The sequence below is a fragment of the Corythoichthys intestinalis genome, chromosome 20 (genome assembly GCF_030265065.1).
Source record: "Corythoichthys intestinalis isolate RoL2023-P3 chromosome 20, ASM3026506v1, whole genome shotgun sequence".
In the NCBI taxonomy this organism is placed as follows: domain Eukaryota; kingdom Metazoa; phylum Chordata; class Actinopteri; order Syngnathiformes; family Syngnathidae; genus Corythoichthys; species Corythoichthys intestinalis.
The window spans coordinates 1,793,983-1,809,310 of record NC_080414.1 but is presented as its reverse complement, the minus strand read 5'-3'; the positions used below and the strand labels follow the sequence as shown (position 1 = coordinate 1,809,310).

At 40.8% G+C, this 15,328-nt stretch overlaps 2 protein-coding genes across 5 annotated transcripts in view; both read right to left on the bottom strand.

Annotated features, from left to right (window-relative positions):
- Positions 1-940: 940 nt before the first annotated feature.
- Positions 941-4,273, bottom strand: LOC130908946 (apolipoprotein D-like). The gene is made up of 5 exons (XM_057824912.1): positions 4,144-4,273; positions 3,547-3,795; positions 3,365-3,486; positions 1,803-1,888; positions 941-1,515 (listed from the first exon to the last, which is right to left on the bottom strand). The coding sequence occupies exons 2-5, from the start codon at positions 3,658-3,660 to the stop codon at positions 1,283-1,285; spliced, it is 555 nt and encodes a 184-aa protein (XP_057680895.1). The 5' UTR covers positions 3,661-3,795; positions 4,144-4,273; the 3' UTR covers positions 941-1,282.
- Positions 4,274-5,599: 1,326 nt separating this feature from the next.
- LOC130908943 (rho GTPase-activating protein 21-like) overlaps positions 5,600-15,328 on the bottom strand; it is a 122,070-nt gene continuing 112,341 nt past the window's right edge. For all 4 annotated transcript variants that reach the window (XM_057824907.1, XM_057824906.1, XM_057824904.1 and 1 more), the window contains 3 exons: positions 15,205-15,310; positions 12,081-12,112; positions 5,600-7,614 (listed from right to left, as the gene is read on the bottom strand). In XM_057824907.1, coding sequence (XP_057680890.1) covers positions 6,394-7,614; positions 12,081-12,112; positions 15,205-15,310 — 1,359 coding nt within the window. In that variant the 3' untranslated portion in view covers positions 5,600-6,393. The remainder of the gene's footprint in view (positions 7,615-12,080; positions 12,113-15,204; positions 15,311-15,328) is intronic.

The following is a 15,328-nucleotide window of genomic DNA, read 5'->3' as shown; positions in this document are numbered from 1 at the left end:
GACAAAAAACACAAGTAACAAGTGGCCATGACACTGTTGTCATTTTAATGCTCGAACGGGGCATGTGCGTTAATTGCGTCAAAATTTTTAACGTGATTAATTGAAAAAATTAATTACCGCCCGTTAACTCGATAATTTTGACAGCCCTAATTGCGATGCTTACAAGATTTAACAACAGGATTCAGCATCCCTCTAGTAAGAAGACTAAGTCAGGCAAACTGTTTTGATATCTATCGGTCATGAATTCACCTACTACACTGATAGCCAAAAGTATTGGCATCCCAGCAAATCTGTCAGATAATGCTCAATTTCTCCCGGAAAATGATTGCAATTACAAATGCTTTGGTAGTGATATCTTCATCGATTTTGCTTGCAATGAAAAAACACAAAAGAGAATGGAAAAAAAAAAAACATCATCATTTTACACAAAATTCAAAAAATGGGCCTGACAAAAGTATTGGCACTCTAAAAAAATCATGTGATGATTATCTAATTTGTGTAATTAACAGCACCTGTTGTGGCACATAACAGGTGGTGCCAATAACTAAATCACACTAGTAGCCAGTTAAAATGGATTAAAGTTGAGTCAACCTCAGTCCTGTGTCCTTGTGTGTACCACATTGAGCACGGAGAAAAGAAAGAAGACCAAATAACTGTCTGAAGACTTGACAAGGAAATGGAGGAAGCATGGGCAATCTCAAGGCTACAAGTCCATCTCCAAAGACCTGAATGTTCCTGTGTCTACCTTACACTGTGTCATCAATAAGTGTAAAGCCCACGGCACTGTGGCTAACCTCCCTAGATGGGGACGGAAAAGAAAAATTGACGAGAGATTTCAACGAAAGATTGTGCGGATGGTGGATAAAGAACCTCGACTAACATCCAAACAACTTCAAGCTGTCCCGCAGTCCACAATATACAATACAATACACAATATGAGTCTCACAAATATTTATTGTAATCATAAGTGCTGTCCAACACAAAACATAGCATAAATACTAATGATGACATCATATAATCAATTAGGATTCCAATATTAGTCCATTTATTCCCCTTTTGTTAAACTGACATGAAATAGAACCAAATCACAAAAGAGGCTAACTGTATATTCATAAAAGCAAATTTGATATCATGATAAAAATCCTGTAACATCTCCCTCTCTACAAGTTCAAGTTGACCTTCAATGACCGTAATATATTAAATATGTGGACGGCTTGCCGATATTCAGTAGACGAAATCTGGTTTTGTCCGATGGACGGGCACGAGTTAACGGAGTACCGCATCAGTCGTCCTTGCATCCCGTCTGGTCGGTAAAGGTCATGGGAGAAAGGTCGATGCCTTCCCCCAGAAGCAATTCTTCCGCGTAGCGAAACGTTTCGGGCGGCAGGAAGCGCGCGCGGCTCAAGACCCACGCGAACTCTATGTGGAAGATGCGCAGGACGTCTGTGCACGAGTAGACCACGGCCACTTCTTCGTAGTCCGTACTCAGGACCAAGTACGGGCTGTACGGTGTGACTGAGGTTAAAAAACAAAAAAAACTAGCGTTAGGTTTTAGCTAGGATGATTTTTTTTTTGCCTCTATACAAAGTTTGATTATCAAGAAACCATTGTTGTGTGTACGAGTCACGAGAATGTTAGCGTGGACTTAACCGGGACACGGGCGACGCTAGCAAACAAGCCTCTATTGTGACAGAAAAGTTCCGCTTGCGTCTTTTGTCATCACTCACGAGGTATAACTTTATTGAATTTAGTGACGACTACAATGCAAACTATTTACAAAAAAAAAAAAAAAAAAGACTCACAGTAGGAGAAGCTAACTCCAATTCGGGATGGTTCTCTCGGGTCAGGGATCACCGCTGTCCCCTCTGCTGATCTCGTCTTTTCTTTACTGTCCAAACACAGACAGAATGTTGAATGAACTCATTGGCTGCCATTGACAGCAATAGACGTACAATCCATTCGGTGAATTATCCGATTCAATTAACTGGTTCTGTGGTAGAAAAATGTCTGACAAAAAACAACAACAACAACAACACACACACACACACACACAAATTTGGCCCAAAAATACCCCCCCCTCAAAAAAATCCAACATTTTTTACCCTTTCCCCCTAACAAAAAGCAAAACATTTAATAATAATAATTTAAAAAAATCAACATTTTGGATCAAAAAGCTAACCTAACCTAAACCCTAACCCTTTTTTTTGTTTTTAACAAAAATCCAACATTTTTTAACCGAAAAAAAAAAAATCTTTTTTGATCCCCCCTAACAAAAATCAACACATTCAAAAAAAACAAAACAAAACAAAAACATTTTTGACCAAAAAGCCAGCATTTGAAAAAAAAATCCAACATTTTGGACAATTTTTTTTATCCACTCCTACTTAACAAACCCCAAAAACATGTTTTTGACCAAAAAGCCAGCATTTTTTTACCCGAAAAAAACCCAAAAACTTTTGATTCCCCACTAACAAAAATCAACACATTTAAAAAACACAACAACAAAAAACCCATTTTTGACAAAAAGGCCAACATTTAAAAAACAATCCAACATTTTTGACAAAAAATATTTTTTGATCCACCTTCTAAAAAAAATCAGCACATTCGACAAACAAAAAACAAAACATTTTTGACCAAAAAGCCATGTCTTTGTTTTTAACAAAAATCCAACATTTTTTACAATAAATTTTGACCCTTCTCACGCATTTAATGAACAAATAAAAAAACAACAACATTTGGACCAAAAAGCCAACATTTTACAAAAAAAAAAAAAAAAAAAAAAAAAAAAAAAAAAAAAAAAAAAAAAAAAAAACACTTTTGATTCCCCACTAACAAAAATCAACATATTTAAAAAACACAACAAAAAAAACCAAAAACATTTTTGACCAAAAGGCTAGCATTTAAAAATACAATCCAACATTTTTGACAAAAAATATTTTTTGATCCCCCCTTACAAAATCAACACATTTAACAAAAAAAAAAAAAAAAAAAAAATTTAAATCATTTTTGTCCCCCCTAACAAAAAAATCACATTTAACAAGCCCCCACAAAATATTTTTGACCAAAAAGCCAGCATTTTTAAAAACACAAAATCCAACATTTTTGAGAAAAATATACATTTTTGATTTCTTCCCCCTAACAAAACATCAACACAAAAAAACATTTCGACCATAGAGCCATCATTTTAACAAAAATTCAACATTTTTGACCCAAAAAAAAAGTTCACCCCTCTCCCCCAAACAAACAAACAAAAAAAAAATCAACACATTTAACAACAACAACGAATTTTTTTTTCCAGCAAACAGGGCTACCTATCCAAATGGATCAGACGTCTAGAACCAAAAAATAGAAAATCAAGACTCACTAAAACTGCTTGTTCAAAACCCGAATGGTTCCGTCTCGTCGGAGAGAGTAGTTAGCCTCGATGCACTTTCCTCTCGCGAATCGTGTAGGAAGCTTGGCAATTTCGTACCAACGACCCAAATACTACAGAATAAAAAAAGTCAGGTTAGCATCGGTTTTTATGCAGTGACGTACATTCCTTACCTTTTCAAGGCTGAAGTTTGGCTGCACCTTAGGTGTGGGACAGGGCCCCCAGCGGGACGTTTGCGCCCACGTTAGCGACATTAACGACGCCATGAAGACGGACAATACCAACATATTTCTTGCCAACGAGAACAAGAAGTTTCACGCAGAAATGCTGCCAAACAAGAAGTCACCAACTGCGTTTCAGGTTAAATAATTGTGGTTCCACGTAGACTCCTCCTCTCTTTTTCCTCGATATTATCAGCAGTCCTTGAAATAAGAGATTGTCGCAGAGATTTTATTTCACAAATAACAACACATGTACCACTGACAACTTGTTGTGCCGGTTTGACAAGTTGTGTAACATAAGAACACGTTCCTTTACATAACTTAGTAATAAAATAATGTGACTTAAAAATGTGTACACTGATAAAACATTTTCAATTAGCATTTGAAAAACAGTTAGCCGACTATACTAAAAATGAGTTATTCACTTAAAAAATACTGTATTTAACACATAAAGGAACAAAAGCTCACGTTTGAACACAAAGTTTTTCAAAATAACAATAATTACCACTAAAATTATTTAGCTATCATGCATCAAGTGGGACTCCTTACCTCTTCCACGTAAACCTTAATCCTATGGTGGTCTCGCTCCTCTCCGACTAAATGTGTAGAAATGTAAAGGGGGCGTGTCCTCGAACTGACGTCACAGTAGAGTCGACGCCCACTGGATGCGAGCACGTGTTGGCAACCAAGTTGTTTTTTGTTTCATGCGCAGTGAGAGACAGCAAGAACCAAAAGTGGTATTTGCCATGTGGCAAAATGGATTTTGCCATGTGGCATTTTTTTGCCATGTGAGAAAATGGATTTTGCCATGTGGCATTTTTTTGCCACGTGGGAAAATGGATTTTGCCATGTGGCTTTTTTTTTTTTGCCATGTGGCAAAATGGATATTGCCATGTGGCATTTTTTTGGCCATGTGGCAAAATGGATTTTGGCATGTGACATTTTTTTTAACATGTGGCATTTTTTGCCATGTGGCAAAATGGATTTTGCCATGTGGCAAAATTGATTTTGCCATGTTGCATTTTTTTGGCCATGTGGCAAAATGGACTTTGCCATGTGGCATTCTTTTTTGCCATGTGAGAAAATGGATTTTGCCATGTGACATTTTTTTTAACATGTGGCATTCTTTGCCATGTGGCAAAATGGATTTTGCAATGTGGCATTTTTTTTTTTGGTATATGGCATTTTTTGCTGGACTTGCACGTCCATGCCATTGACGGCTATGCACGTCCAAATTTTCCATTAATTTTAAATGGCAGAAAAACATGTGGCTGTGATTTTTGAACATACACTTTACATTACAGCGCATTGACGTTCAACCGGCACCCAAGTAAGGCTAAGCCATTGACAGCTATGAATGGAAAATTTGAACGTGCATAGCCGTCAATGGCATGGACGTGCATGGCCTGCAAAAATGTCATAAATGCCAAATACAAAAAAAAAAAAAAAAAAAAGCCACAAACCAAAATCCATTTTTCCACATGTCAAAATCCATTTTGCCACATGGCAAAAAAATATCACATGGCGCAATCAATTTTGCCACATGGCAAAAAAATTCCACATGGCAAAATCCATTTTGCCACATGGCAAAAAAAAATGCCACATGGGAAAATCCATTTCGCCACATGGCAAAAAAAATATCCCATGGCACAATCAATTTTGCTACATGGCAAAAAAAAATAACATGGCAAAATCCATTTTGCCCCATGGCAAAAAAAATGCCACATGGCAAATTTTCGTTCTCGGCCCTGCTGTATGCATTCTTGACAATGGCAGCCCATTAGTTTGAGTGTAATTCCGGTTTTAGCCGGTGGATGTCAGTAAGTCAAAAACTTGAATCCAGATGGAAAATATCTTTCATAAGATTGGAAAGGAGTTTTATCTTTTAATTAGTGCTTCTGGCAGTGAATGATCATGCTTCAGAGCCAATGACGGCGCTAGACGTCCAATCCATTTGGACTGGGAGGACTGACAGCGATGGAATGACAAGAGACCACTCATGAAGTAATGATAAAGATGATTTATTTCCAGTGTTCTTCGAGGAGAGGACAAAGTTGCACTCGCATGTGTGCGTGAGAAACATGGAGAGAAACGTGTCGGAATGAGTTGGAGCTTTCCTCATCTTAAAATTCATACAAACAGTAAGAAAAGGGGCAAAAAGAGGCACTTTTTCTTTTTAGATGACAAACACATACATTGACATCAAATAGGGCAATACTTGGACAGATTGGGATTTTTTTGTTTTGTTTTGTTTCAAGGATCTTACACCAAGTATTACATACTTTTTTGTAAGGCTTCCATTACATTTCATTTTATTTGATAAAATTGTAATATATTTGTTAAGATACTCTCTGGCTGTTGTCTCTGTGAAGAGTAACCAAACAGTGGGCAAAAGTACCGGGACGGAAAAACAGATGGCTTTTTTGCACAATATTGTGCGATTATTCCTTCATGGACCTAAATGACCCAACAATGAACTCATTGCCTGGACGTCTATTGCCGTCAGTGGCAGACATTGAGTTAATGTGTACGTCCATTCTTAAATTCTTACTTTTCAAAGAACGCCGTACACTGTAAGAACACACAACGTGTCTGTTAACGTAGGAAAGTCGTACATTCTTCATAGATTTTTTATCTTATTTTTTTTAAACGGGCGTGCAAGAGGAGCTTGAGTTTGAGTCCGCACACGTTATGTACATATAAACTTTGTAATATATAAAAAAAAAAAACAACTACTGTGCAGCTGAGAGAGCACATTCGTACGATATCAACACATTCATCCTGGTTAAGGGGGCGGGGTCAGAGGTACTGGTAGAAGCGCGAGCGCACCACCTGCGCCCCCGACAGTTTGTGCGGGTGCGCGTCGTCCCCCGGCGCCGATTTGCTTTTGCCGTTAGCGGCTGGCGCGTCCTTGACGTCGGAGTCCTCGGGGACGGCTTTGGGAGGCGCGGCGGAGGGGCCGCCCCCTCGGAGGCCGAGCCAGTCGCGGATGTCCGAGTCCTGCGAGGCGCGGCGGGGTCGGAGGCGGCCCGACGGCAACGGCTCGGCCGTCCGGTCGGCGCCGCCCTGCTCCCGCCAGTCGTGGATGGCGGCCAACTCGGCGAAATCGCGCTGTCCGCCCACGGTGTGGCGCCGTCGCACGTTGTTCCTGCGCCGGCCCTCGGCCGAGCGGCTCTTCGGGGGGAAGGCGTCGTCGGAGGAGGAGCGGAGCCGGAACTTGAGGCGCTCGGTGATTTTCAGGTGCCAGGCGGCGGGCTCGGAGCGCTCCGATTCGCTGCGGGACGACGAGCTGAGGCTGCTGGTGGACCGCCCCTTTTTCATCACTTCCAGAACCCGGGCTAAGCGCGCCGTCGCCTCGGCCCGACACTCTCCGCTCGCCGCCGAGGACTCGCTGTCCGTCTTGTTTCGTGGCGACCGGCGACGAGAGAGCGCGTCGCGCTCCGTCGTCTTCTGGGCGGGGAAAAGACGCCGGCCTTCCGTCTCGGCCGCGCCGCCGAACACGGGGAAGTCGCCCTCGCTGTCGGTCTCGGCGGGCCGGCCTTCGCTGACCAGTTCGCTGCGCTCGTCGTCCGCCTCCTCGCCGCCCTGCGGCTCGGGGCCGAGCGCCAGGGACTCGCCGGCCGTCGGGAAGGTGACGGACGAGGCGGTGGAATAGTCCGAGGCGACGGAGCTCACGTCCGCCTCGCCCGCTCTCGGTTTGGCCGACGCGCCGGGCTCCGACGACGGCTCGGCTTTCCCCCCGACGTCGTCCGGGGAGCGGCGTCTCGCGTCCCGCTCGGTTCCGGGTTTTGACTCGCCGCCGTTATCCCCCCGTTCGCCGTTTCCTCGGGCGTCCCCCTGAGCGTCGTCGCCCTTCCGCCCGGGGATTTCCTTCTTGGAGAAAAGGCCGTCTAGGTCGTCGTCAGAGCTGCTGGGCTGCGCTTTCTCTTTGGACTTCTTTCTTTTGCGGCCGGCAGCGGCAAAAATGGAGGAAACCAGGAGCTCTCGGCCGCAGGGGTCCTTGCCCGAACCCCAGGAACCCTGCCATCACAGAGACATTCGTCAGGACAAAGGCACACGCTTGCAATCTTGCATCCTTTGCCCTCAATTGGACGCTTTGCACTAGTCTTGCACCGATACCATTTTTTGGCTCCCGATATCGATACCCAGCTGTGTGGTAGCGGCCGATACCGTACCAATACCAAGTTCATTGGTTTTTGTTTTAAAATATACTGTACGAATCAAATCCTGCTGCTTCGAGGATTCGTTTAATTTAGGGCTGTCAAACGAATACAATTTTTAATCGAGTTAATCACAGCTTAAAAAACCATCTCTAAAATATGCCATATTTTTCTGTAAATAACTGTTGGAATGGAACGATAAGACACAAGACGGACATAAACATTCAACATACTGTACATAAGTACTGTATTTGTTTATTATAACAATAAATCCACAAGATGGCATTATTAACATTTATGTGTATTTTACAAAGCCATTTGATTGGGAATGCCAGTTGTCTTTGCATTGAGGGCGTTTCTTTTTGTGAACATTATCTTATTTTTAAGAGATAGGAATATCATTTTTGTGCTTTTACTAAATGATACTGTAGCGACTTAACTGTTCCGCACAAATGCATGATGGGAAGTTGGGCAAACATGACTGTCAGCGGTGGCTGCAAATGGTATACCGTATGTTCTGCGTTGTGTTCAATTAGGCGTGTTAAGAAAAAGATTGTCTTTTGCTCCGCCCAAATGCATGATGGGAAGCTGGGCAACCACTCGCATTTCTCTGCCTTTTTGCTCTCAATGTGCTAAAACTGTGTCATTGTAAACTGTTTGAGTCAACGCATGAACGGGTCATTCCGTTTATGCGTTAATTGCGTCAAATATTTTAACAGGATTAATTACAAAAAATTAATTACCGCCCGTTAACGCGATAAATTTGACAGCACTAGTTTAATTCAAGTGACGTAATGGTTTTTTGAAAGTGTTTGTATTTAGTTTTATTGATTTGCGTGGATACATTGCTCTCTAGTGGCAACAGTGAATATGACATAACTAGTGCTGCAACGACTAATCGAAAAACTGGAGTAATCGATTTGAAAAAAAGATTTGAATTAAATTTTGCGGCTTTGGGTATTCGTTTATTTAAAGTGTCGTTGTAATGGTTTACTTAGAAGTGTTTGCATTAGGTTGTATTGATTTGGGTGGATACACTGCCATCTTGTCTGCCTCATTTCACATGGGGGAATCCAGCATCTCCCTGTTAAGACCAACATTTTGTTTGAGCTAATGTTTTCTTTTAATGCATTCGTAATTTAGTTTATAGGTATATTTAGCTGATTTTTGTAGGAATGTGTGTCTGAACCATTGGTAAAGAGCATCATATAAAAAAATATTTGCATTTTGTAGCATTTAAGCTAGCTGACTTTTGCTATGTAAGTAGCCAATTGTTCTTTTATTGTACATACATCATTATTTACTTTTTTATACTGTTTGAAGCTGAGCTCAAGTATTTTAATTTTTCATGTTCCTTATCCGATTACTCGATTATTTGAACTAACTAGTTCATCGATTAATCGACTACTAAAATAATCGATAGCTGCAGGCCTAGACATAACTCATTCAACATGGCTGAATTCAGCTGCTCCCTATTAAGACCAACATAAGGTAAGTTTTTGTTTGAGCAAAAGTTTTTTTTATACATTCACAATTTAGTTTTTAGGTATATTTAGCCATTTTTTGTTGGGCTATGTGTCATTTTATAGCATTTAGGCTAGCAGGTTTTTGCTATGCAAGTTTGGCAATTGTTCTTTTGTTGTACTTTGATCCTCATTCATTTATTTTTTCATACCATTTGAGGCTAAGCTCAGGTATTTTAATTTTTTTATGTTCCTAATCCGATTACTTGATTATTTCAACAAGTTCATCAATTAATCGACTACTAAAATAATCGATATTTGCAGCGCTAATTTGTACTCAGTACAGATACAGCACATATCTGTATCTACTTTTTAACATGGCTGGGTCCAGCTGCTCCCTGTTAAGACCAACATAAGGTTGTAAGCTTTTGTTTGAGCTAATGATTTATATGCATTTTAAATTTAGTTTAGAGGTACACTCAGCAGTTTTTTGTGGGAATAAGTGTTTGAATGATTTGTTTAGAGCATTTAATAAAAAAAAAAGCGTGAGCATTTTATAGCATTTAAGCTAGCGGACTTTTGCTATACATTTTAGCCAATTGTTCTTTTGTACTTTGATCCTTATTTCTTAATTTTTTTAATACCGTTTGAGGCTAAACTCAGGTATTTTAATTCATTTTCAAATGCATTTATTGCTCTTGTGAAATGAAAATGCAATTTTGCATCGTTTAAAAAAACATGCATGAATTTTATTTTGTATTCACATTGAATGCTCTTATGAAAGTGCAATCCTAGCAAGACTGCTTCGCTCATTGGCTGCCATTAGGCGTGGAATCTGTCTGTCACCCTCCCAGTTCAAACTGATTGGACGTCTACAAGTGATAAACTCAATGGTGGGAGGGTGCAACACATTTTATTTTTTTTTTACCTCACTGGCTGCCATTGACAGCGCTTGATGCTAGAAAATTGGATTGGTATCGGTGCAACACTACTTTGCGCCTTTGACATTTCTACAGTCCTCCCTTTGCACCCTTCCCTTTTGGTACCCCCCCTTCCCTACCTTCTCCTTGGAAGCATCACAAAAACAAAGAGAGAACCATTAACATTATTAAGTCACATGTCGCCCCTAAATCGGCAACCGATGACATCACAGGGACGAAGCGAGGCCCTGCAGGTAGCGAAAAGCCATGCAGATGCAAAGTATCTATTTTCACCCCCCAAAAAACCCTGGCTGAACGTAGAGTTTAGCTAGCTTATGACGGCTGTTTTACTGTTTGACAAATGCTAACAGTTGGCCATAGATTTATAATGTATTGACGCCTCAGATCGGTCATGCACTGCGCCTCGCATTCAAGTAGGGGGCCGCCCACATCAAGAGGAGCTATTCACAAACGCACGCACACAGTGATCTAACACCAGATTTCTATTAAAAAAGTACCAACACATACAAACATGAAGGATTGTCTCAGGAGTGATTTGTTCGAGGATTCAAGCTAATTATTATATATTTCGTACCATGCATGTATTTTGAAACGTGAAAAAAATCAATGGGAGAAATTAGCTGCTACTGCATTGGCATCATACTTCGTAATATTTACGTAAAATAAATGCTAACTGCATGTTTTTTTTTTTTTTTTTTTGCTTTTAACCAAGGATGAAGCTGTTTTATGTCCAAATCTTTAAAGAATTTGGGGGTTTGAGCATTTATTCACAAGAATTTTCACCGGAAAGCCTCTGTTTCCATCAGGTGGCCACTAGCTACATTTACTAACAGACTAGCATTGTACTTCGACGTATTTACGTAAAACAAATGCTAACTGCACGTTTTTTTTGCTTTTAACCAACAATCGAGACTGTTTTATGTCCATATCTATAAAGACTTCGGGGATTTGAGCATTTATTCACAAGAATTTTCACCGGAAAAGCTCTGTGTACATCAGGCGGCCGCTAGCTACATTCATTAGCAGACTAGCAATGTACTTCGACATATTTAGGTAAAATAAACACTAACTGCATGTTTTGTTTTGCTTTTAACCAAGAGTCAAGACTATTTTACATCCATATCTATAAAAAAATCGTGTACTTAAGCATTTATTCACAAGAATTTTCACCGGAAAAGCTCTGTTTACATCAGGCGGCCGCTAGCTACATTCAGTAACAGACTAGCATTGTACTTCGACATATTTATGTAAAATAAATGCTAACTGCACTTTTTTTTGGTGCTTTTAACCAAGAATCGAGACTGTTTTACATCCATATCTAGAAAGACTCCGGGGATTTGAGCATTTATTCACAAGAATTTTCACCGGAAAAGCTTTGTGTACATCAGGCGGCCGCTAGCAACATTCATTAGCAGACTAGGAATGCACTTCAACATATTTAGGTAAAACAAACGCTAACTGCATGTTTTGCTTTGCTTTTAACCAAGAGTCAAGACTATTTTACATCCATATCTATAAAAAAATTGTGTATTTAAGCATTTATTCACAAGAATTTTCACCGGAAAAGCTCTGTTTACATCAGGCGGCCGCTAGCTACATTCAGTAACAGACTAGCATTGTACTTCGACATATTTATGTAAAATAAATGCTAAGTGCACTTTTTTTTTTTTTGCTTCTAACCAAGAGTCGAGACTGTTTTACGTCCACATCTATAACGAATTTGGGGATTTAAGCATTTATTCACAAGAATTTTCAATGAAAAAAGCTCTTTGTCTGTGATTCCACTCGGTCAGCTTTGACGGCCTCGCCAACAATGCAGGCCCCCTATTTATCGGCCCCACGCCCCGTCAATACATTATGAAGTCTATGGGTTGGGAGAGGAAATGACATACTAACGCTAAGGGCGATGAGTCTCAACTCACCTTTGACCTGGCTGAGTCGCTGGTGGGAGAATCTGCGGGGAAAAAGAAGAACATCACATCAGGTGCGACGCAAAGACAAAAACTGCGGTGAAGAAGGAGAAGAAGCTTGTGGATGGAGCGATGAAAGCACAAAATGTGGTGAGCACACACAGGCCATGCTGTCACAAACGGCGCCCCCTGCTGGGTCAAAGCGTGAAAAGTGAGAACGCGTGTGCGCCGTGCAGGATGGACACCAACCAACTTTCATCACTTGTTTGCTCAACCAAAAATAAGGGCAAAAGTAAGTCCAAATCCCTCTCCTGTTTGTGATGACGCTCACACAAGACAATGGTCACCAGAAGTGCTGTGCGATATGGAAATAAATCTATCACGAAATAAACCATATTCAATCATAGATATCATCACTATTGACGTCTCAATTCGTCATTCTTTGCACGACGCCTTATCAGAGGGGGCCGAGCTTCATTTAGTAATAGCCGAAGATGGCACGCGCCCATGTCGGATTTCAGCTTGGATTTACTTACGATTGGATTTAACTACAAAAGTTGTACCGCATACAAACAGTAAGGATTGTCTTAGGAGTGATTTGTTCGAGGATTCAAGGTAAATATTGTATTTTTCGTACCATGCATGGATGAGTGAAGCATTTATTCGCAGGAATTTTCTTCTTTGTTCACACAAGGAGGTAGCTAATTTTCGTAACTGACTAGCCTCATAGTTTACTTTTAACCAAGAATCGACAATCATTCATTAACAGACAACGCATTGTACTTCGACATATTTACGTAAAATAAACGCTAACTGCACTTTTTTTGTTGTTGTTGTTTTTTTTAACCAAGAATCGAGACTGTTTTACATCCATATCGATAAAGAATTCGGGGATTTAAGCATTTATTAACAAGAATTTTTGCCACAAAAGCTCTGTTTACGCCAGGCGGCCACTAGCCTCATTCGCTAACATAGTAGCATTGTACTTTGTCAATATAAGTAAAATTAATGCTAACTGTACGGTTTCTTTGCTTTTAAACAAGAATCGAGACTGTTTTACCTCCACATCTATGAAGAATTCGGGGATTTAAGCATTTATTCACAAGAAATTTCGCCAGAAAATCTCCTGTTACGCCAGGCGGCCGCTAGCCTCATTCGCTAACAGTATATAGTGTAAAATGATAATAAAGGGCTATTTTATTCTATAATAAGCCGTGATTGTATATAAAATTTATTAATAATCTCTTTACATATTATTTATAATTGATTCTGCATGTTTTCCTCAAGCATTAAGTTTCTGATGTTAAATTGAGTGATTTATTGGCTGTTGAAAACTTGCAGTAAATAAAAAATAAGTTGCTCTTTTGCTCAAAATCATATCGGTATGTTGAATATTGCTATTGATCCTGAAAATATAGATGATTATCTCTGCATTTGGTGATTTTTGTGCATCTAGTGTAAAATCTGAGACTTTTATAGCCATTTTAAATTGTGTTATACTTATATAAAAAAATCTGGATTTTATTTGGGAACGACTTTGAATTTTTTGATGCTGCTGTTCATGGAGACTCATATATAGCTAAGATAGGTGCCTGTTTTGGTTTTAGGTTAGGAGCAGCTTTGGTTTTGAAAATATTTGAATTAAAAAAAAAAAAAAAAGGCCCCCTACGAATCAGCCCAGTTTCCCGTGTCATGTCAATAGGTTATGAGGTCTAAGATTCAATCATGAATATATCCATTTTTTGTCAGAAATGACAATTTTTGTGGTTAATAATGTTAGATTGAAAAAGCTTGGCTTCCCACGCCTTTTCGAGCTACGTATGTATGTATGTATTTGTGATTAATTTTTTGTTGTAATCAACACTACTGGTATTGTTGTTATGTTTTACCTATTCTTGCTGTTTTGTTATTACTACTCGAATTTAAAATCAATCAATCAATCAAAGATTTTTGTGGTGAAAAAAAAACAAACAAACAAAAAATGTTTAAATGTTGGATTTTGTTGAATCTTTGCCCAAAATATAAATTTTTGGGGGTATTTTTGGTTGTCTGTGTAAATTATGTAATGCTATTTTCCATTGTCTTGCATGCATTACTCATGTACTGTTGGGAGTGGAGATTGGGACATCTTGAGGCCGATGAGCGGTACTACTACGGCATATGGAATACCATCAAATTGGAGCCATCTGCCGGCCAAAATGCGCATTACGGGAACAGGTCTTTTTATGGCGATGATGACGACAGATGTAAAACTTTGGCGACATATATGTTCATATCGTACAGCACTTGTCACGAGTGATGTGATGTCAGAGGGGGTCACAGAGGGGCTCGCTCTACGACTAGAGAGGACGCCACACGAGACGGGAAGTGTCAGGGATGAGGAAAGTTCAGGGAGGAGCCTGGAACGTCTCCCGGCGTCCACCTAACGTTGAAATTTGCGGCCAACGTGCCCCTCTGCGCCCCGCGGTGCGGATGACGTCTCGACGGGCGGGTGCACGTACCGTGCCGCCTCCCCCGGGGGCCAGCTACGAAACAGTGAGGAAAGACAGCGGAGAGCTCTTTTCAGACACTCGCGTCGGCCAGATGCTGACAGAAAAGCCGCCACAGGGGGGCGCTGTACTGTACCGTGTAGCTGCTCGCTCTGTTTTTTGTTTTGTTTTGTTTTTTGTTTTGGCGTTACCCTTTTCTTAAAAGAACTGCGGGTTCCGGCAGACTAGGCAGCTACACCGTGGGCAACAATCCTCCTTCTTCCTACAGTTCCAGCTGTCCATCACGGACATTATAGAGTCCATCAGTGACATCACGGCGTGATAGACTCCGCCCACTTGGCCTGTGTCAAGATCAGTATGTGTGAATGCCGTGGAAAAGCCTTTAGGACACCCGACAGAGCCTCGCTAGTAGAGACAGAGGGATCGAGAGGTGGCCTGACTTGACTGAGAACACTGCAAACAACATTAGTCACGCAAAAAAAAAACAAAAAAACGCAAGCCGGCACGCCAAACGGGTCAAAAAGCCGCAATTTATCGCGTGGCGATAAATCGAAAGCCCCGCGAGCCAGCGCCTTTCACGTTAAACGCGGTGCGGAATTCGCCGTAAGCCAAACGCCAGGATCGCACGACGACGACAGCGGCGTTACCTGATACTTCGCCCTGCGACGTGCCCGTGCGACCGATGTTGGTGAGCAGGTGGTCGATGTTGGGAACCGGCTGCGACTCCACGGCGCTTTCCTCGTGGGAAACCGTCTGTCGAACAAAAAGTCA